The 23,386-nt window shown below is 37.7% G+C and overlaps 1 protein-coding gene across 3 annotated transcripts in view; it reads right to left on the reverse strand.

Moving 5' to 3' along the window:
- The window catches only part of kcnab1a (potassium voltage-gated channel subfamily A regulatory beta subunit 1a), a 112,277-nt gene that overhangs the window by 73,781 nt on the left and 15,110 nt on the right, over positions 1-23,386 (reverse strand). The window contains exon 1 of one of the 3 annotated variants that reach the window (XM_077194623.1): positions 17,874-18,445. The exons of the other annotated variants lie outside the window; for them this stretch is intronic. Within the exon in view, the coding sequence (XP_077050738.1) occupies positions 17,874-18,109 (236 nt within the window). The 5' untranslated portion in view covers positions 18,110-18,445. Of the gene's footprint in view, positions 1-17,873; positions 18,446-23,386 lie in introns of those variants that run through there. 3 annotated transcript variants of the gene reach the window in all.

Here is a 23,386-nt window from a genome sequence, read left to right on the forward strand (position 1 = left end):
ATATTAATATCTTAAAGGTATATTAAGTATCTTATGAAAAGGTACTGCATGTGACAACTTCTGTACCATTTTTTCTGAGTGTATTTATCTTAACCAATTCTATATCAAGACTTACTTCTCAGACTCTTTCAATCAACACTGAGCAACAGAATCAGTTCATTGGCAACACACACACACACACACACACACACACACAAAACTGGATTACTGGTTTGTAAACAGTTTTCATTACTCCACTGAGAAGAAGACAGAAGCATTGAGAAATAAAACGTGATCACAGACAGAAGCAGAAAGTCTTCAGACCGACACATCGCCTGGATCTTCTTAAATTACCAGCTTTCTGACCTTGTGTAACTTCATCATCTCTCCCCTGAGACCATTTGTCTCTCTTTATCTCTGTTTCTCAGCCACTCTCTCTATAATGTCATTGATTCTGTAAACACAATCCTTCTCTCTGACAGAGGACGTCAGATTCTGGTGTCCACTACACACTCACCTTTAATAGCCGTCTCAAACACTGTGGATGTCATGTTACATTAAAAACACCATGGCTAGGTGACCTTGTCCTATAATTCTACACGCCATTGTGTTTTTTATGATGACATAAATCAAAGTGACAGATCAAAGTGTTCCTCTTTAATTCAAGGAGATCCAGATTGGTAGAAAAAAAAACGATTAAATACGAGATATAAAACAACACTTTTATCCAGGTATTATTACTTGATGAAGTTTACATTCCATAAATTAAATTACATCTGTATTCGACACCATGCACATATTTGTTCATTTGGCATTTTAATGGTAATGGTAGTCAGAAATTCCCTGATAAAAAAAATGAAAAAAAATGCAGTTCCCTATATTCTTTCCCCGCCGTCAGGGCCGTTGTGGTGCCGAATTCTGACCCCCGCCAAAATATTACCCCCCCTAGTATAGGTAGTATAGTATAGGTTTAGGGTTAGTTGTGGGAGAGAGGTTAGGATTATGCAATCAGATACTGATTTCAACAAGGGGGGTAATAATTTGGCAGGGAGTCGAAATTCGGCACAACACCGGCCCGAGGCATAAGCGAACTAAGCGGCTGCTCGATTTAAAAAAAAATGTTTTTTTTTTTTTAGATGACTTAAACAAGTGACATAAATGAATGAAGGAATATGAATGAATGAATGAATAATTCAAGACAAGAAAATTCTGATTTCATGATCAATATACCTGCCAACAATCAGGGGCGTCGGACTGGGGGTAAAACCAGTACTGATTACCAGGGCCCCAAGGGGAGAGAGGGCCCTTGAAAAGTCTGGAATTTTATTTGGAACATAGGGGCCCATCAGGACTGCCTATACATAGGGTCCGGGATCTTGTGCTACGCCCCTGCCAACAACTGCTGCTGTGTCTGCCAGCGTTTAAGTCATGCGCATAATCTAGACACCTCGCGAGTGCATAGACAATTCGTGCGCAACTGAGCATAGTCACGGTATCGGTTTAAGTTGGAGGAAATAGCCGCAGGGGAACTTAACCTTCTAGGTGTAAGGTTAGCAGTTTGAATAAATAATAAACATAGCAGTTTGAATCTTCTCCACTTTATTATCCCACACATCAGATCACTAACTCCAAAAACCCGCGGCACTCCAGTACCAAGTGCGCACGACTCGGCCATTCCTATCTACGGCAAGCCCCGAGGGGAAAAATAGATTGCATACACACATACAACGAGCGCCAGTACATCATTACCGCCGGGATTATAGTAACAGACTTTGTTGGATTCTGTCATGTACAATCCAACAAAGTCTGTTACAATAATAATAATACAAAAGATTTTGAGGACAGTTACACTGTATTGAGACAGTTGAGAAATAATAATATTTTTACAGTTTTCAACAATAATTGTCATTGTTGAACCCTTGCTCTTATTATGTTTCTGATTTCACAGTTTTGTCATTATTTTAGCAAATAATTTATTTTATATGTTTTGAGACAGTTTGTTTTAAGAAGTTTCAAAGAGTTAGTAAAACAGTAAAGTAAAAGTTAACACTTTTTTATTTAAGTAGGCATCTATTTTTTATTAAGCATTTATTTTATATTAATACATAACCTCACTCTATTCATTTATAATGTATCATTATTGCGTGACATTTGTGTCAATAATTGTCAAGCACAGGTGACTCCGCGTAGTGGGAGGGGGCCCCAAATCAAATTCTGCTTAGGGCCCCCAAACGGCTCGGACCGGCTCTGCCCGCCGTTGACGGAACTTTCCGGCAATCCTGTTTTGACTGTTACACGATAAGGAGCGCTATTACACATCGTCTTAAAGAGTAAAGAATCTCCGAATCCAAAAACAAGTGAAGAAGAAGCAGGAACAAGCTAGGGCTGTGTCTCAAATCACCCCTAGACCCTGTGGTAGATTTTTCCCCTACGCACCTGAAAATATTATACATCTGAGGGTGTGAGTTGACACAATCAATCACAAAGAGTCGAACGACGTCTCGTCCCCTATTGAACACCATCACTTGGTAGTAAGGTCTCTAGTGTTTCACTAAATAACTTGCTCCCTATCTAACTTGCTTCCTGCGCAGGAATAATCAAATGTCAGCAAATGTCCTTTAAATGCTTAACACGGATACAACAGTTTTTATAGAATAGGGAGGTATGGCAAAATGACATGAATTTGATTGGTTCTTCATATGCAAACTTTTCTGCTACTAGGTAAAGCAAACTTTGTTTTAATGATTACTTCATTGTTAATTTTAAGGTTCTAACCTAGTCATCTGTCTAGTTTCATTTCCCATGTTATTTTTACACTCAACAGGGGTATTGAAACATCGGGCAAAAACATTCAAAAACACAGAACAGAACGTTTTAATGGTGTTTCAAAGTGTTAGTATGTTAGATAAGGTTAGATGTTAGAAACATGGTTAGTTTAATATTCAGTTTAACATTTCCACCCCAACCCTCATTCACTATTCCTAACATTAGACCACTAATATAGTCCAGTTGAGAAAACGAATGAGTGAATTCGGACACTCTCGCTTTCCCACAGTTTGCACTTGCTTTTCAATAATTATTTGAAACTCAGCAAACTGGCAGCTCCAGTGGAAACCAGTATGTATAAACCTTAATTAAACAATTTAATAATCATTTTAAAAGGATTTTATACCTGTTTGACATTATGTTGTACCCACATTGGACCAGCGCTTTGTAAAACGGATGGAGGGATGATTCAGATGTGGGCGTCATCTTCTGGTCAGACCCGGGAATTCATTCGGCACGCGATTCTCACAGTGCGTTATGGGTTTTCTCTAGCCGTTGAGTGTACGATCTATATTGCGGTGCATTCTGGGATTGAATGAGTGCATTCAATAATGTCCACTTATGATTTCTAAAGCGCCACATTAAGAGCTGCAGATTAAGTGTTTTTTTAACAACGGTAGCAGAAACACAGACAGCAATATAAAAATTATACATTCTCTATAAGCATGTTTTAGTAAATGTTTGATTTGAACTTAAAACACAGAATTGACTAAGTTCATTTTTATAAATGTTTAATGACGGCACCTTAAGAAAGAATATTAGTGCTTCATTCATTCAGTAAAAACTCAGGATTTTACATATTGGTGCCTGTATATTTTACAACTTATTCTAAAACCCTGTAATTCATTAAGTGATATAATGTTAATTGGCCTATTTGAACAAATATATGCTTTGCCATAAACTACACTGATAATTACCATTATAATACAGGTGGTAGAATAGAAAGCCAAATGATGAATTAGAGCTCATTGTATGTGGCCTTATCAAGGCAAAACACCATCACGACAGAACAACTGTCCGCTACTCTCTAAATGCAATATTGTGTGTGCATGTGTGTGTGGGTGTGTGTGTGGGGGGGGGGGGGTGCTTTGGAGTACAACATTAAAACAAAGAATGTTTTCTTTTGTGATTAAATAATTTATGCATCGGAGTGAAAGAGAGGTAGCCAACATGAGACAATTACCATAAACCAATTCTGACATTCATACAAAAATAGTCAATGAAAACTGTGTCCAGTATAAGCAAACCACAGCATCATTTAACTGGAGACAGTTTTTCTGTTTGCATTCGCTGGCTGTGAGGCATTAGAGCATTAGAGGCAACGGCAGCTGAACCTATTGTTTCTCCCTGAAAGCCGTGAGTGTGAAGTGTTTTGTTTGCAAGCTAAAAAGGCAGAATAATGCATAATCATGTCCAGTGGCCTTGAAGTGTGAGCGATTATGAAAAAGAGATTGCATTGCATTTCTCCAGACTAAACGGGTCTTAAAAAAGCCTGAGCACTGGAGTGGATCAGCATCCACACACACACACACGGCAGTTCTCATCAGTTCTCATCAGTTCTCATGCACACATGCTTCAGCGTGATGAAGAGGAGGGAGTGTAACGAGAGGTGTGTGATCTCACGGGTGTAATTATGAAACATACTGCCTACTATAACACACAGAGAGAGAGAGAGAGAGAGAGAGAGAGAGAGAGAGAGAGAGAGAGAGAGAGAGAGAGAGAGAGAGAGAGAGATGAAGAGAGAGAGAGGGAGAGAGAGAGAGAGAGAGAGAGAGAGAGAGATGAAGAGAGAGAGAGAGAGAGAGAGATGAAGAGAGAGAGAGGGAGAGAGAGAGAGAGAGAGAGAGAGAGAGAGAGATGAAGAGAGAGAGAGAGAGAGAGAGAGAGAGAGAGATGAAGAGAGAGAGATGAAGAGAGAGAGAGAGAGAGAGAGAGAGAGAGAGAGAGAGATGAAGAGAGAGAGAGAGAGAGAGAGAGAGATGAAGAGAGAGAGAGAGAGAGAGAGAGATGAAGAGAGAGAGAGAGAGAGAGAGAGAGAGAGAGATGAAGAGAGAGAGAGAGAGAGAGAGAGAGAGAGAGAGATGAAGAGAGAGAGATGAAGAGAGAGAGAGAGAGAGAGAGATGAAGAGAGAGAGAGAGAGAGAGAGAGAGAGAGATGAAGAGAGAGAGATGAAGAGAGAGAGAGAGAGAGAGAGAGAGAGAGAGAGATGAAGAGAGAGAGAGAGAGAGAGAGAGAGATGAAGAGAGAGAGAGAGAGAGAGAGAGATGAAGAGAGAGAGATGAAGAGAGAGAGAGAGAGAGAGAGATGAAGAGAGAGAGAGAGAGAGAGAGAGAGAGAGAGAGAGAGAGAGAGAGAGAGAAGAGAGAGAGAGAGAGAGAGAGAGAGAGAGAGAGAGAGAGAGAGAGAGAGAGAGAGAGAGAGAGAGAGAGACAGAGACAGAGAGAGAGAGGGACGTGAGGGGTTTAAAACACCACCTGGAGCGATACCATCAGAACCATAACAGTCCAAAGGGGGAACATGACTTTAAAGGGGTTGACTATAATTTCACTTTTCTTTAGTTAGTGTGAAATGTTGCTGTTTGAGCATAAACAACATCTGCAAAGTTACGATGCTCACAGTTCAAAGCAAAGGGAAATATTTTCTTTTACAGTAAACGCTGTTCAGGGCTGGTAGGGACTACAGTGAGCTTCTTCATGGGTTAGTGACATCACAAACCCTAAAATTTACATAAACCCCGCCCCTGGGAACACATTTATAGATTATCGTGACAGAATATGCTAATCAAAGACTAGAAGATAACTACACATCAGCAACATATATTCACCAACTAACCATTCAGAAATGTCCTGTTGCTTCTACATTTTCTCACTTCTTCTTGAGTCTCTCCATCTTTGTCCGACTCCGGTTTGAACATAAAAAGGCTAAAAGTAATTTATTTTAAATATAATATAATATAATATTTTCCGTGCTGGTAACACACACAAGCTCTTGAAGCTCCGCCCTCTGTGCCGGGAGCAGCAGCTCATTTGCATTTAAAGGAACACACCTAAAAACGGCGCGTTTTTTGCTCACCCTCAAAAAGTGACAATTTTAACATGCTATATAAAAATATATGTGGGGTATCTTGAGCTAAAGTTTCACATACACACACTGGGGGCATCAGAGACTTATTTTACATCTTGTTAAAAGGGCATTATACCACCCCTTTAATAATCAAAAGAAGTTTTCACAACAGGTATCTTTCGCTTTAGGTTACTACTGCGCAAAAGTCGCAAAAAAATAATGGTTATTTTAAAATAAAAATAAAAATTATAAAATATAATGGTTTTAAGCAAGTCATTTATATCTTTTGCTGTAGTCAGTAGGAAACATCTGTTTAAATTTCCAAACATTAATTTTGCCATTAATTGTAATAATCCAGTGAGATTTTTGTACTGACTGGTTTAAAAATTTTGAATATAATAAAGACTTTTGCACAGTCTACTCATCAAAGAATCATGAAAGTCCTATTTCCACAAAAAATTAAGCAGCACAACTGTTTACAACATTCAGAAATGTCTTTTGAGCAGCAAATCATCATATTAGAAGATTTCTAAAAGATCATGTGACACTGAAGACTGGAGTAATGATGCTGAGAATTCAGCTTTGATCACAGGAATAAATTACACTACTATATATTCACATAGAAAACAGTTATTTTAAATTGTAATGATATTTCACAATATTACTGCTCAACCGGTTACAGCTGCGCATAGAAGACTTCTTTCAAACACATAAAAAAAGAGCTATCTTCTCTTAAAATAAAATAAAATGAAATCTTGTGATTTATACTGTGAATCTGTGAAGAAAGGAACCGTGCACGGCAGATATTGAGTGAAACGTTCACCTTCAAATGAACAGAGCAGATCTAGTGAACTCAGTCACTAACATATGATGATGGACAAAACTATAGTGGCATTCTAGTGACCTTCATCTGTATAGAGTCTAAATGAGAGGAAGAACAGAGTGTGACAGAAGCATGGCCGTAATAATGATAGAGAGAGTGTGTTTGAACAGAGAGAACAGGATCATATTAATGCAGTCTACCTGGTACTTATTAAGAAATATAAATGAAAGCCTCAAATGATTGTGGTGTCTTTGTGTGTGTGTGTGTGTGTGTGTGTGTGTGTGTGTGTGTGTGTGTGTGTGTGTGTGTGCGTGCGTGCGTGCGTGCGTGCGTGCGTGCGTGCGTGCGTGCGTGTGTGTGTGTGTGTGTGTGCGTGCGTGTGTGCGTGTGTGTAAAAAAACACTAAAAACTAAAATCTATCATTTTAAATGCTAAACCTGAATTTAGGCATCACAATATTTAGATTTAATAAAGATTACATTTAACAGTGTTATTCAAATGATATACATGCAAATTTTAAAGTTTTTAAAGATTAATCTTAAGTGAGCATTAGATGATGGCATATGTACCGTTAATTGTATAATTTCTAGCTTGTTATAAAATAAAATTGTAAAGAAAACTTTTTAAGATAAAATATATTATGAATATATGCATATAAAATAAATAAATATGCTAACAATGTATAATGCAATTCTTATGCTAGAAATGTATAATGTAGTCAACAACCATTTCATGCAAGGCAGCAATGTTAAATATGTTCATATATTAATGTAATTATTCCACAACATAATAATAGTTCATTAGTCTATCTCTAGGCTGTTTACTGTTGCCAAGCAACACCGCAGCTTGGCACATAGTAACAGAGAGTGATCACAGGTGTGCATCCAACGGGGCTGTAATGGCTTCAAATGTGGCTCATCCAATCAGAATTTACATTATAAAAGTGTAATCTGAGGTCAGAGAGCAGGGCAAAAGACAATACACACAAAGACAATGCTATCTGAAGCACGTTTAGAGACCGAGAGATTTCTGTGAGATGAGATCCATCAGCAGTTGAATTAACCTGATACACACATCTATGTATGCATATGTATAGACCCAGATTAATAAAGATATGTCTGTGTTTGACAGACAGGAAATGAGAGTGAGAGGAAAGCGAGAGAAAAAGTAAACGAGAGGAGAGTGGGTGAAACAGATTGTGTTGTCAAAGGGTGAATGAAAGGGCTATATGTGACGTTGCCACGGCAATGCAGAGTGGGACAGAAAAAAGTAGCCCTTGTGTGTGTGTGTGTGTGTGTGTGTGTGTGTGTGTGTGTGTGTGTGTGTGTGTGTGTGTGTGTGTGTGTGTGTGTGTGTGTGTGTGTGTGTGTGTGTGTGTGTGTGTGTGTGTGTGTGTGTGTGTGGGCGATACACATTTCCCCTCACTCCCTGCCTGACTCACAGTACACAGTAAATACTGCAGGCGTTCTCAAAGGCAATGCTCTCATCGGCCCTCTGGCTCCCTCTTGTCCCTCAGGATTGACAGCTTCAGTCACTGTCTCACACACACACACACACACACACACACACACACACACACACACACACGCTGAGACATTTTATGGGACAGTAGGATAAGTGCAGTACAAGGCTGATGAGAGAGAGAGCAAGACTGGAAGTGTGTCTACTTACATAAATAAGACTCATGACCTGAATTCAAACATTATTGGATTATGTATTTTATTTAAAGGTGGAGCTACTCATACGCTCATGCTCTGATGTGTCGTGGTCAAAAAGTGGCTCTCTAATCTCATATTTAAATATTTTCAAAAATGTGACTGAAAATCAGAGAGGTTGAGATCGTTACTGCACTGTAAAAAAGTATTGTTGGTTTAACTTAAGTAAGTAACCTGGTTGCCTTATAATGTTAAGTTCATTGAAATAAAAAAAGTGAGTTAATACAATGAAGGAGATTGGTTTAATAAACAGAAACTCAAAATATTATGTTATCTGAACCACATAAATTATCTAAGTTGATTTGAAAAAAGAAAAAAAAATTGTTTTTACAGTGTGCTTGTCATTTATCAAATGTAGACGATGCAGATTTCTGTACAGTAAAATGTAAGTATGTAGTCATCACTGTATTATTTCACTCTAACCGTAGTCAAATAGCTGGAACATTAAGCACTTATACGATAAATAATTAGCCAAGATTATCACTATTGTTCTTATTATTACCAGTAGTTTATTTAATTGTTTCACTTTCATTTACAAGTAAAAACATCACAATTACAGCCTTACTGAGCAATGGTGAAACCGCAAATTAAGTGTTAAGTGTTATCAGAAATGAATACTTTCATTCAGCAAGGATGCATTAAATCATATTATAGATCATATATAAACATGTAATTACAAAATATTTATAATTCAAATAAATTCTGTTTTAAACTTTTTATCAAAGAAAGTTTAAACATAGAAAAGAAAAAGTGTATCACAGGTTTCACAAAAATATTAATTCATTTTTCAACACTGATAATTATAATCAGAAATGTTTCTTGAGCAGAAAATCTTAGTGTTAATAATAATAATTATTATAAATAAATAATAATAATTTCTGAAGGATCTCGTCACACTGAAGATATGTAAAGTTCCGCATCATCATTACATTTGAAAATAGTTGTTTAAATTGTAAAAGATTTTACAATAGGTTCATTTTACAATATGTTTTACTGTACTTTTTGATCTAATAAATGCAGCCTTGGTGAGCAGAAGAGTCAGGTATTTTACTGACCCCAAAACTGTGAATGGTGGTCAGGTGAGATGGGTGAAAACTCAACAACTCTTTATGAATGAATGAGAATCAAATCACAATTGTGTTAGAATCTCCATTTTGCTATTGTAAATTATACAGGGATCCTCCCAACTGGCAAATATAAATATATTTAGTGCAACAAAATGTGATATCTAACAGTCTGATGAGATGCATTCCCAATTTAATTGTGAAAACTCACACCACTAGTGTACATGCAACCAAGTAAAGCGTGACCATTAAGAGTTATATCGCCCCCTGTTGGTGAACAGTTACAACTGTACTTATTAATGAGCTCAAGTTTACTTACTGCAGTGTTTGCCATAACACACACACACACACACACACACACATCCATCACTACGCATCAAGAAAAGATACTGTTACCGCCAATCCCTCCATCAATCTCAATCTGCTCATTAAGACACCTTCTGAGGAGCCTCTATGAAGATTAATTGCCTTTTATGGATGTTGAAAAGGAGTGAGGACGTGTGGTTCTCAGTTTGTTTAAAGCAAAGTCTGTTTTACTTTTACAGTGGAAGAGCGTTGAATGCTGACGGTCTCTGAAGGATCTGTCTTTGCCTGAGGTGAAGCTGTCACGAGTGTGTGAACATCTCAATTACCACGAGACGGTCAGACAGTTTGTTAATAATTAACATGCAGGAGGTTTGAATGTCAAAACAGTGACAGAAAGCTTTAATAAAGTTGAAATAGTAATGAGCTACAAAGCAGATGATTGGAAAATACCACGAACACAGAGATCTTTAACAGGGAAACTCGAGCAATGGCTGTTCCTCAACAGGAATCCAATCCTAGATGAATTACATAAGGTCTGTGCATCTGCTCTCGTGTTTATGTGGCTATGTAAATGTAAATAAAGGACTATTCCCATAAAGTGATGGAGAAGGAGAGAGAGTGTGAGAGAGGAATGTCAAAGAGAGAGACAAAGAGCGATCCGACAGGTTAACGTGATCTGAGACGGCTGCATTATTGATCGTGTTTAAAACCCGATGCCATGATCGCATCACAAGCAGACATTCCTCCAACATCATTACTTACTTAAGCAACATCTAGTCAACATTGTTACTGGACAAAGACAGTTCTAACTAATCGCGTTATTAATAGTTCACTTCGCTTCTCATGCACATACAGTACCATACTCAAAGAAGCCATTACTCCTGTCTTCAGTGTCTTGATTATTCAGAAATCATTCTAATATTCTAATTTGGTGTTCAATAAACATCTATTATTGTCATTATTATTAGCAATGTTGCTTACTATTTTTTGGAAACAGTGATACACAATTTGTTTCCTAGAAGGATTGATATAACAGCATTTATCTGAAATAGAAATCTTTTGTAAACATTACAAATGTCTTTACTATCACTTTTAAAAGAGACCTATTATGCAAAATTCACTTTTACATGGTGTTTGAACATAAATGTGTGTCGGCTGTGTTTGTACACAACCACCCTATAATGGTAAAAATCCACCCACTCCTTTTTTTAATCCCCGAAAATCATAAGCAGTCTCTCAGAACGAGCCGTTTGCAGTTTCTATGCAATGTGACGTCACATTGCATAGGCTCCGCCCACAACTGGTGACTCACTCCACCCTATTAGCTTAGCTCCGCCCCTCTCCAAGCTGTACACAGTCCGTCATGTTTATCTCCTCGACAGAGCATTTAACAGCAGCATTCAAGAAAGAAATGTATTCTTATTAAAGCTGCTAAAGTTATTCAGTAAAGATCAGGGAGTGATTTTATGTTGTTTGATTCATATTAACAGCATATACAGCAGTGAGTACCGTATATTACACTGCTTTCACATGTTGTATGCAGCAAATATAGCAGTAGGTACCATATATTACACTGCTTTCACTTAAAAGGGAACATATTACGCCCTTTGTTGCAATTTGTAATATAAGCCCCATGTTGTATGCAGCAAATATAGCAGTAGGTACTGTATATTACGTTGTTATCACTTTAATACACAGATCTAATATACACATGTGATTTCTTTCTATGCTTTTTATGTTCACAGACAGAACAGACGGTGTTTTTGACATAACCTTGAGTGTATTTGACAGATTAAGCGCAATAAGACAGGAAAGAGATCTTAGTTTAATACGCCGTCTGACATCCAGCTTTCTGTGCGCGTCCTTCGGATGTGTGTGCTCAGAAAGCCATAAAACAGAAGTTTAAACTGAGTCTGATATGCAGGGTCCGAAATTAACACCCGCCAAGCGCCAAATGCGGGTAGATTTTCCGTTTCCTCAAAAGGCTATCCGCCACACTGTCGGGTGAATGATCCAGACATCCAAAGTCTTGCGGAAGTTCCTGGAGTCTCCCGCATATTGATAGCGGCTCCCTGATGCCCGCAAATTAGTTCAAATCTCCAGGAATCTAGAGCGAGCGAGAAAGAGCGCGCTCATACTGTGCTCCAAACCGTGTATAATGCGGATAGGGAGAGACCTTGCGTGTGTGTGTGCCTCAAGAAGCGTGTGTGAACTTTCTTCACACCAAAAATAGACCAACACTAAATATATTTTTTTAACTTAAATAATTAACAAATTAAGATGACAAAAAGAAAACACTGAATCAGTTTGAAGCTTTGAAAAAACGGCTTTTTTTTCATCAGACTACGTTTTTTTCGTCAAATAAAAATAGCAGGCCTACCTCAATCCACAGCTTGTCTAGTTTTTACTTAAAAAAGTAACATTTCTACATGATGTGGGGTTAGTCTGGGTCTCCGATGGCACAGATGTCCCGGGAATACAGAGATAACGTCTCGCTAGAGTGGCCGCGCCTTTCATTTGCTTGTGGATGTTTGCTTCGCCAGTAAAATTGCATTGTACTTGCACTAGGCCTACTGCTATTTTAATACCGCGTAGCATATTTTGCAAGTAACTTCGTCTCCCTTTCTGTCGAAATGGTCCCACACAGTTGCTACTTCTTTTCGCTTGCTTCATTGTGCTTGCTCAGCGAAATATGTCTTTAGGCGCGTGTGGTTGCGCGTGTCGACGCACCCCATGATTTAACAAAAATAGGCTATATACTGTTTTTTTTTTTAACCATGCAGCAAACAAACAAAAAAGCTAAATGTGTGTGTGTATATATATATATATATATATATATATTTTTTTTTTTTTTTTTTTACTTTTAATCTGTTTAACTGATAGTATTAATCGGTAAAAATGTTTACTTTCGGTAAAGTATCTGATAGTTTTACTAAACCTTCAAATGTGCTGTTATGAGCACTAGTTCCATGCTCACATCTTCCATGTCTTATTTGTTGCTCTGATTTGACTTCTATGTACTCTTATTCATTCAACATAATACTTATCTCAATTAAATGTACTTAAATGAATGTATATGTGACACAAAAAGGCTGTTTATTATTTTGGCCGGTAAAAAATCTGCTTGGCTGGTGGATTTTTTCATCTAGCAGTCCCCGTGGCAGGTGAGCCAAAAAGTTAATTTCGGACCCTGCTGATATGGCTTTAAAACGCATGCAGATAATAAACTTTCATGATGATTAAGAACGGCAATGTCACTTGAGCATGACCGCGATAGAAATGATAATCAAAACCGAACAGATGTTTTAGTTTTGGTCAGAGTGTCACGAGCTGTAAAGGCTCCGCCCTCTTCTGGAAAGAGCAGCAGCTCATTTGCATTTAAAGATACATCCACGAAAACAGCATGTTTTTTCTTCACTCATAAATGGTCATTTACAATATGGTAAAATAAATTATTTGTGGAGCAGTTTGAGCTGAAACTTCACAGACACATTCTGGGGACACTTGAGACTTAAGTAAAAATAACTTTGAATGGTTGTGTCGTTTTCCATAGTTTAAGGGTGATGCATTTACAGGGCTGGGTATCAATTCAGATTTCCTCATTAGATTTTATGCACAAGCTCTCGGTTTGATTTTGACATTTGATTATTTTATAGTGAATCAGAATCAAATCACAATTGCGTTATAAATTTGCGTTATAGCTGCTGTAAATTACAATATACAGAACCTACCAACTTGGTACATTACAAAATTATTAATTAAACCTCTGAGGACAACTATATAGATGTGTATCCTTAGCATAAATATTTAAAGTATAATTTTACACTATTTGTAAAAGCTACTAAATGTACAGATGACATATTCTCTTATCTTACTTTAATGTTTAGACATACTATAAAGCTTTCTCATGCAGTTTACAGAGGAAAGCTTTTCCTTAAGCTGCATTTAAATCCAATGAATCCGACATTCTATTAAATTTTTAGTGTGGAATAAGCACTGCAGTCATTAAATATTCACTTGGATATCTCTAAAACTCATTAGGGATGACATTATGTTGGCTTGCAAGGCAGTTTTGAAATCAGTTCCCTTAAATGGTGGCTTTAAACGCTGCCAGTTAAGTAATTGTCCGGGCAGCGAGGCAGAGACAGCTGTCTTTAGTTTCTAAAACAACCTGTGGCTCTGTTTGCTTGAGCGGCCCAACATGTAAACTTCTGGCCTGAGCAATGGCATGAGTTTGGCTGTGACAATGGAAGATGTGCAGGGGAGGGTTTGGGGAAACGGTTTGGATTAATTTTACAAATCTGTTTTGTGCTACTGGAGCCGCATAGATTGCAGACCTCACCTTTTAAGGCCAGTTCATAAAATACTCCCTAAATAGAACACATAATATTAGCAATTAAGCACTGCTAATCTGCCTACACAACTAGTAGTGTGTTTTGATTTGTCTTGTTTGAATGTAGTGGGACTGACTGATACCACTCTATCTATGTGTGCGTCTCAATCAGTTCCCTAACCAATTCGGGCGCTGGTAAGAAAAGTAATGGCTCACTATATATTGGGACACTGATGACTATTTCCGGCAACATGAAGATAAGGGAGTATAATGAGCATCAATTTTCCCTTGTTTTCACTGTGCATTGTGGGATTCTTTAGGGAGAGAATGTTTAAGTGCACTTGAAGGATTTTGCAACTGAGACAGCCCTTAAAGTCCCTATGAAATCAAAATGTATGTTTTTTATGAATATGTTAGCCCTACTGTTATCTATAAGCTAGTGCGCTCCAAAACAAGACAAAATTCGCATTTAGATGATATAAGCATTCAAGCTTAGTCTCTCACTTCCGCCAATATGGATCAATGATTTCGATGACATCATTTTGCACTTCAGCTTCTCGTCAGATTTTCTGACCAATCAAATGCTCTCTAGAATCTGAAGCCCCGCCCCCTACATTTTAAACAGAAGCTGCGGCTGAAATCGGTCACTTGTTCACACATTTACTGTTTTCTACATGGTGAATGGCACATATTGAACTATATAGGGGATAGGGCATGATTCAGACAGTGTAAATATGCTTTCCATTGGGGCGAATGAAGCGAAGACGTCATAAAGGATGTGTTATTTCAGAACAGCAACAGTTCTTAATGAACTTGGAAAGTATTGTCAGTTTACTCAATGATGTATGGGCCTTTAAGATGGCCGACTCGATCAGTCAGTGTCCTGACTACTGAACTAGGGATCTGATTGAGACGCACCCCATGACCCTGCCTCTTCCTTCAGGCCCGTAAGACACTCAGTGTCACAGGTTTATCCCTTATCTAATTGCAAGGGCAATTAAGTATTTAATGAGGACACCTGGTGATTGTTCCTCAATCATTTATCAGCTTTCCAGGATGAATAAATTATCAGTGACTGGCACTTTCTTGGTGATTTCGAAACTGGCCCATTTAACATAGTTTGTGTTGAGGCCATGGTGAAGGATCGTGCAAGACCAAGAAGAAATTTAACCTGTGGAGGAGGCGGAGAGAGGTGATATGAGGCCATTTCTCTGGTTTCTGTACGTGTGTATGCACAAGGCAAAGGTATTAGAGGACAGACACAGCAAGTCAAGATATCAAATCTTGATTTCCAAACTCTTAAAGTGACAGAATAAGCCTAAGCATTGAGAACATTGGGGAAAAAAACAATTGAGAGTGGGTGTATTTGGTAGGGCCGTCTTCTTGAACCGAACAAGTTTACTTTATTTAGTGACACAGTGTAGTAAAACTCGAAAAACAATATCCCATAGTAATTAAATGAACTGATGACAGAAAATAGATCAAATAGATTATGCCCCAAAGTTCTTTCCAGTCAATATTATGCAATGCATTCCCTGAACTGACAACCAGATATTAATCACCAGGATTACTTGTCCATAAAAGTGTATAACAACAACACCACGCTGGGCCATAAATGTACAACATGTAGTAGATGTTATGGTTATGTCATACAAAAGTTTTTCTGCAGGCCTTTGGACGTAAATCACTGCACTTGGCAGCCACGAGAGATTGTAAATGCTTCATTTTCTGTTAGTGTTGTGTATCTGAGATGCCTGGAAGTGCACTGTGACCTCCCTGTGGAACTGTTTCCAGCCATCGACGTGCAATTTTGACAGTGCAATGGGATGAGGTCATTGGACTTATTGGGTTTGAGGTCAGCCGTTAACAACACGTCACTGACTGACAGGTCATGATGTTCTTGTGGCCTGGATGAAACCCTTGTTTAAACAAGCCACAAAATGGGACATGACCCTGTCTATTCATTTATGCAAATATAAGAAATTCAATTCATACGTATAATAACTTGAATACAGCTCTTCTATGATGAACACATTTTTAATTTCTGAATTAATGCCACACTGAAAATCTAAAAAATAATTTTAAGTAAAAAATGTCAGGGTGATACAACTATCCTGAAGATAAGCATTCTATTAAAAATGTTTGACAGGTTGTTAATATTTTTTTAAACTTTTTAATTAAAAAATTTTGGTTGAGATGTGCATACTCACATGTATTGTAAGGAAAATGTTACATTTTACTTGATGGTTTCATTAAAATAAATCTAAATGTTTCTATGAAACCAACATGAATACAAAGAGTACATTTAGAGAAATTGGCAAATTTTTAAGCTTTATTTTTATAAGACTTTTCTTTTTATTTATTATGGACACTCTTATATGTCATATTGTGCAACTCCTAAAAAAAGTAATGGTATGTATTAATAATAAATGGTATTCATTTTTTTTAAATTATATAATAATTAATGCGCACACTCAGATGTATTTAAGGTGCAAGGAATTTTTGTAATTAACTTTTACTTACACCACAACACTTTAAATGTAAACTTTTTTATGAAACAACATGAATACAAAGAGTACATTCAAATAATGAGACTCTTGTGGACACTTTTATATGTCCATGCTTATTTGTGTTTAGAGAAAGCTGAAAGAGAGAGAGTTACGATAAATGACCTTCATGCGGCTCAAAAGAGTGCAATAGACTGTTTAAAGTCCACTCCAATACACCGTTGCTGAACCAATACGCCCTCCAGCTCTGTTAAGATACCATATGTTATTTGAAAGTAGAGCAGAACTGTTATGTCAGAGTATTACTTGACAGCGACTCGGACCATATGTCCACTTCCAACCTAGAGCACCAACTAAGTCCAATACAAACCACCATGTTTTATCTATTGTCTGTTTGTCCGAAACACATGTGACAAAACGGTCTCATGATGACACATGGTTTTCCAGCATTGTGATCCATGGGGAACTCTTCACCCCAGAGAGGACAGCCAAAACCATCAATCAAACCACTAATAAATGAATAGACTAATAAAAGCTAGTGTAAATCCTTTGTAATTGGCCATCCAGGTCAGCCAGGAACATTTTGACGTTTGACCACCAGCTGAACTTCATCGACCACATTACAAAAAACAGTTTTGCAATACCACATCAGGGAAATCAGACGTTTTGTATTGTATCATGCCGTACATATCATGTACAATTCCTCGAGCAGGCGCTAGAATGATCTACAGCGATGATTGTAGTTTTCTGAGCAATTCTGGAACTTTATAGTTACTGTCTCCTAGGATGAATCTCTTCTGTTGCAGCATCTTTGGATAAAAGCATCCGCTAAATGAACAAAATACGAGCAGAAATCAGAGCTTTTGACTCGGGGCTACCAGTGTTACTGATTTCCCTGTGGGAGCATATATAAAAAAACGTGCAGAATGGTAATGAGCAAAAATGAGAACAATGAAAAACATCTTCGTCCTCCTCTGGTATCTGGCAACGTCACTCAGAAGAATACACAATATATAACCACTCGTGGGCGAAAACAGGAACAGCACGTCACCGGAGTTTAAAAAGACACTTTCCGCCCACTCTCAGCACTTTGTTTTTTTGATAAGTTAATTTAATAACAACCATCAAAGAGATCTTTAAATAAATAAATAAAAAGGCAAGTAACAACAAATAAACTGAAATCCAAACACTAATGAGACCCCAAAGACATCTGAATGGATTATGTAAAGGACTCTGCGCTTTTACTGTGTGTGTACCTGTAGGCCATGCCCGTCCTGGCTCTGACCGAATCCTGTAATGAGAGTGTGTGTGCGTTGAGGAACTCCTCCAGATGTTTTAGCTCCACCTGAGACTTTGAACGCAGGCACACGAGCGGAGGATAAAGTTTTCCTCCAGCGTTCTTCTTCCCACAGCGACCCTGAGCCCTCTCCTTCTGCAAACCCTTCTGCTTTGGAGTGGGGATATCAGGACAAGTGGCTTTATACAAGTACATCTCTCTCAGTCACGTCCATACACTCTCCAAGCAGGCCTTCAGGAAACAAACGTCTTCTGTTTCTTCACTTATCCCACAAAACAACCTGGGTGTCTTCTTTCCCCACAATCCTGTAAATATCCTGATTGAATTTCTCTGTGTTCACCGTCTTGTCTGTTACACATCTGACTGCAGTCGATCGACTCTTGGTTTCACTCTCTAAAAAACATCATGGGAATCTGGGACATTTTCCCTGCCTGTAACTCTCCATCCCTCCCCCTGCTCTCCCACCCTTTCCATCTCTGTCGCTCCACCTCTCCCTCCCTCACTCACTCTTTCATCCCCTACTTTCTTCCTATCCTTCTTTCATTCCTCCACAGATATAGTAGACCAAGTCTACAGTCGACCTCTGACCCTCGGCTAGTGCTGGAACTACAACTTCGACATCATCTCATTCCCACAATCCTCTGGAACAGACATGAAGACTTTCTATCCCATATCTAGATATATCAGCATGCTTGATCAAACCTGGCACAATTCCATAGAGACGAGCCAACACACACACACACACACACACACACACACACACACACACACAGTAATCCATACACCCTCACTGACAGACTCTGACAAAGTCATACACATCACAAATTTAGGAGAGATGGAAAAGTCATTGATGGATAGCTGTGTGCATTCAGGGTTAGAGGTGGTGGTAAACTGGTCATCTACAGAGGTGTAGTTGTCAGTTATGTTTTTGTTTGTTTATTTTTAGGAGACAGACGGAGTCCTATAAATAACCCCGATGAATTTTCACACTTGCAGGACTTTCCCAAGAGCACAGAGTTCATGAATGAGAACAGATAACTTACTCTTTGCCATCACAACATAAACCCAGAGCAGGATTAATCCCTGATATGTTTATTGTGCAATAGAGGTGTAACGGTACATGTATTTGTCCTGAACCGTCATGTCAGTCAGTCACAGGCGATCCACACTCTAATCCAGATGGGGGCGCACGGTAATGCAACGCTGTTTGCTAACCGCCACAAAAGGAAAAAGAGCCGAAGAAGAGGCGATCTAGGCACCAAACCAAAACAAGAGTTCAGATCAAGGGTGTAATCCATCAGCCGGAAACTGAAGCTTCGCGGGAGCCGCCATTGTAGCAGAACTTCACCTGCCGTTAGCATTCCTTTGACTCCCATTCATTTTGGCGTCACTTTGACAGCGAATAACTTTACATCTGAGGCGTCCAAAGACTTCACTTTTCCATTATTTATTTCTAAATAAACACGACAATGTATAAAAGGCTCCATTACTTTGTATCTTACGTTATGGCCACGTAGAAGCCGTTTTTGTAAAAACAGGCTAACGATTGCGTCATAACCACGCGACTTCCTGTCGCACAGTCGAGAAATTACCGTATAGACAGGAGGAGAAGCTCACAGGCAATCTTTTACTGTCTGAGGCAATCGGGGGGACATGGACAAATAAAGTCAAGGGAGAAGCCCATAGATAGAGAGTCCATAAAAGCAACGGGACAAAATATTTCAATAATGTTTTTGAGGAATTGGAAATAATTCGGTATGTGGCACAGCTACTAGAAGATCTACAACTGTCAGACGTTGCTCACGTCACATCTACGTCGTCAAGCTCAGTTTGAGCCTGCGCAGTCCCTCAGCAATCAGGAAGTGAGTGCTTCTAACGGCTTCACTTTTCTCTTTTGAAATCAAGGGGGTCGCTGTGTCCATTTCTTTTACTGTCTATGGTTCAGATGGCACGCAAGAGCTTGCTAGTCGCCTATACACTTAGTTTCCATTCATTCCATTCCATTCAAAAGAAACCGGGACAGGATCGTGTTTGTTTTCTTTATTTTACAAAAGCACAATGTTTTGTTTTGTAGTTGTTATTTATTTTTATTATTGTGTTCACAAATAAAAATAGACCCTTTCACTAGCGTAGCCAGGAATCACAATGTAGGTGGGCCCCGAGAAAATCGGGTGGGCACAGCCTAAAATTGTTTAAAGGGCCCCTATTATGGATTTTTGAAAATTACCTTTAATGTAGTGTCAGGGCTCCAGACTAACTTTTCCACTGGTTGCACTGGTGCTACCAACTTTCTCAGTTGAGAACCAGCATAGGATTGGTCGCACCAAAAAATTTTACATGCCATGGGATTAATCAATGCATGCTGATGAATAGTGGTCTTAATCTGCATACCCTAGTTTTACACTGATGTTAAAAGACTGACAGTGACAAGACCTCATGTTAGCAAAATGTTTTAATCTTTTAACTATCAAATCAAAAAACTCAACAAAAAACTCAAAAAAAAAAAACTATTAAAAAAACATGTATGTTCTTTTCAGTTGTATATGCCTTAATTCCTGAATTCCTAATTGGCGAGTTTCACCATCAGTGTGCAATGCGCTTGATGTGTACGTTCGTTAATAAATAAACTGCAAGTGTCTTGCGGAAGAACATTGTAGCCGGAGCTACTTCTCTCAGTTAATGTCTATGGCGAGTCACTGGGCAACTCCGCAGCCGAGCCGACCCCGGGATGAAATAGTCAGAATATAAACACTTATTATAAGCGTACCATAGTGATTCAGGATAAGTCAAAAACACGGTTTGGAAAATGGATTCATGATGTACTCATTCATTTTGAACATAAGTTACGGACTGCAGCAGCTGCTGATACAACGGCGTAAAGTTAGTAAATGACCATGCACGAGCGACCACATAAAATTTTAACTCGCACATTTTTAAAAAATGGTCGCAGTCTGGAACCCTGTTAAGATTTATTTTTATAGGTCAAGTATTGTAATAATGGCAACAGAATTCCCTCCTTAGGCTACCTTGTGTGGCCACTGACTGGATGGGCCTGACTGACAAGCGGGTGGGCCCAGGCCCATCCAGGCCCATCCGCAAGTGGACCCTTTACAGTTTCAAATGATGCATTATCTTATCTCTATAACCATAAAAGATGGAGTATTTTAAGTTGTTTCCGCTGTTATAATGAGACAAAATTTTGTTTCCACTGTTATAATGAGACAAAATCATTTGTTATTGTGCATATAATTGTCAAGGAAGTCTCACTACAGTCCAGTGATGAAATATGCATGAAATATGCGTATCAGCCATTACATTTAAAAATTGATAAACAATAATATTACATGTTAGAATAATAAGACTGTGGAAACTTGCACTACAATGTAAAAAAATCAACTTACAGTTACTTACAAATACAATTAGTTGAACTGCCATTAAACAAATATCTGACCACAGAATTCCAACAATCAGAATCAAGTATTCCAGAGAGTTGTGCAATAAACTATATATATCCAAGAAGACACCTTATGGCAATTCAGGACACTCTCTTTATAAGTTAGCCATTCATTGTCCCTGTTCAAGCATTAATTTCTGCTCCATTTCTACAGCACAAATGATCAGCGTCTGTGCTTGAGATGCATACATGCGGGAGAGTTGTATCTAACAGGCCTCATATAGTTATTTGCCATTAAAGATAATTTTCTGCAATTGCATTGCTATTAGGATTAAATGATCAGAACTCCACTGGGAGGGAAATCATTTTAGGAGTGAAGGGCGCTGATGGTGTCATATGTGTCCTACAGCTCTTGTTGTTATTAAATCTGATCTGTGTGAGACTAATTATTACCGAACACTTGGAGCTTATTAGCGCTTGTTAACAGCTTGAGAAGAAAGAAATGTATGTTGTACTGCTGATGGATGCTGCCATAAACATAAAACTATCAATAACAGACTAAAACGGATCAGATCACTTTGGCAGAATTCATCTGTAGTTTAAAAGAAAGTGAGTCATTACAAACGTTGATTGGTAAACTATATCCAGACATCCCGTCTACACCATCTCCAGTGTTTCTATGTCACTGAAATGCAAACAAAAGATTAAAATAATTTATCAGCAGTGTTGTGTAGTAACTGATTACATGTAATCTGGATTATGTAATCAGATTCCAAAAATTAAGGTTATATTACATTTTAATATACTAGTAATCAGACTACAGTTACTTTGCTGATTACATGTTATTCTCACAATGGCAGAAAAGTATTCATAATTCTCTTTATATTTATCTGTATATTAATCTTTTAATATAAAATTTCCTTTCGAACAAGGCTACTGCTTGGATACATTCAGTCTTCTACGTTTGTGGAATGTATTATTTCAATTTAAAATGTTTGTGATTTAATTATTAGCTCACTCAAAACCCCCAGTCTGGGAAACCCTGATGTAATGTATTTCATGCATGTAGTTGTTGGTAACAAAGAATTCAATATATTTTCTTTCAATTTTATTTTATTTTATATCAATATGGTACAAGATTATCCTATTCAAAGCAATGTGATAAATGAGTTAGGTCAAAAGTAATCTAAAAGTAATCAAAAAGTAGTCGGGTTTTTATTACCTAAAATGTGTCATGTAATGAATTACATGTAATTTGGAATCAGCAACCAAACGACAATTTGTAAGTAATCTATAGTAATTATGAGTAAGTACAATGTAATACGTCACCTTTAAAAAAAAGGGTAACACTTTATTTTAAGGTGTCTTTGTTACATTGTAATTTTACATTTAAGTACTGAGTAAACTTAAGTAAAAACATGTACTTACTATAGGATTAGGGTTTGGTTTGGTTTAGGGTTATTTGCATGTAATTATGCATAATTTACAGTTTTTACTATAGTAACTGCATGTAACAAATGTAACATTAAAACTGTAAAATAAAGTGTTACCAAATAAAGTGTACCCCCCCCCCCAAAAAAAAATTTAAAATACATTTTAGTACAAATGTTATTGGTGAATCATGATTTTTTTTCATGAAAACATTTGTACACAGATTTCACGCACACATTTTGCATACGCGCTGTTTCTAAAAATGTACTTTAAAAATAATGTTTACTCAATATTGGTGCAAAAAAAAGTAATTTTAAAGCAAGGCTATAATAACTCTGTTATTGGACTTGGCAGATCCATCTCCCCTATCGAAGTTTAATTTTCTTACTGCAACCACTTTAATATCCTTAATTGCCTTTTATTGATTTTTCCCTGCAGGTATTAAAACTTAAGGAATTAAGATCAGTAACAAAATGCCTCCTGAATAATATAGGCTTAATAACACAAAACATAATTCATCATTTCACCCAATACTGGAAACCAAATAATCTGTGAATAAGTAAACCATTTATATTAAAAATAAAATCAAGAACATGACCAAAAAAACTAACTGACTAATGCACTTTACCATGCCAAAGTCTTATTTT

This window comes from Siphateles boraxobius, unplaced genomic scaffold, assembly GCF_051911475.1.
Source record: "Siphateles boraxobius isolate OS27281-9 unplaced genomic scaffold, OSU_SipBor_1 32, whole genome shotgun sequence".
NCBI lineage: Eukaryota > Metazoa > Chordata > Actinopteri > Cypriniformes > Leuciscidae > Siphateles > Siphateles boraxobius.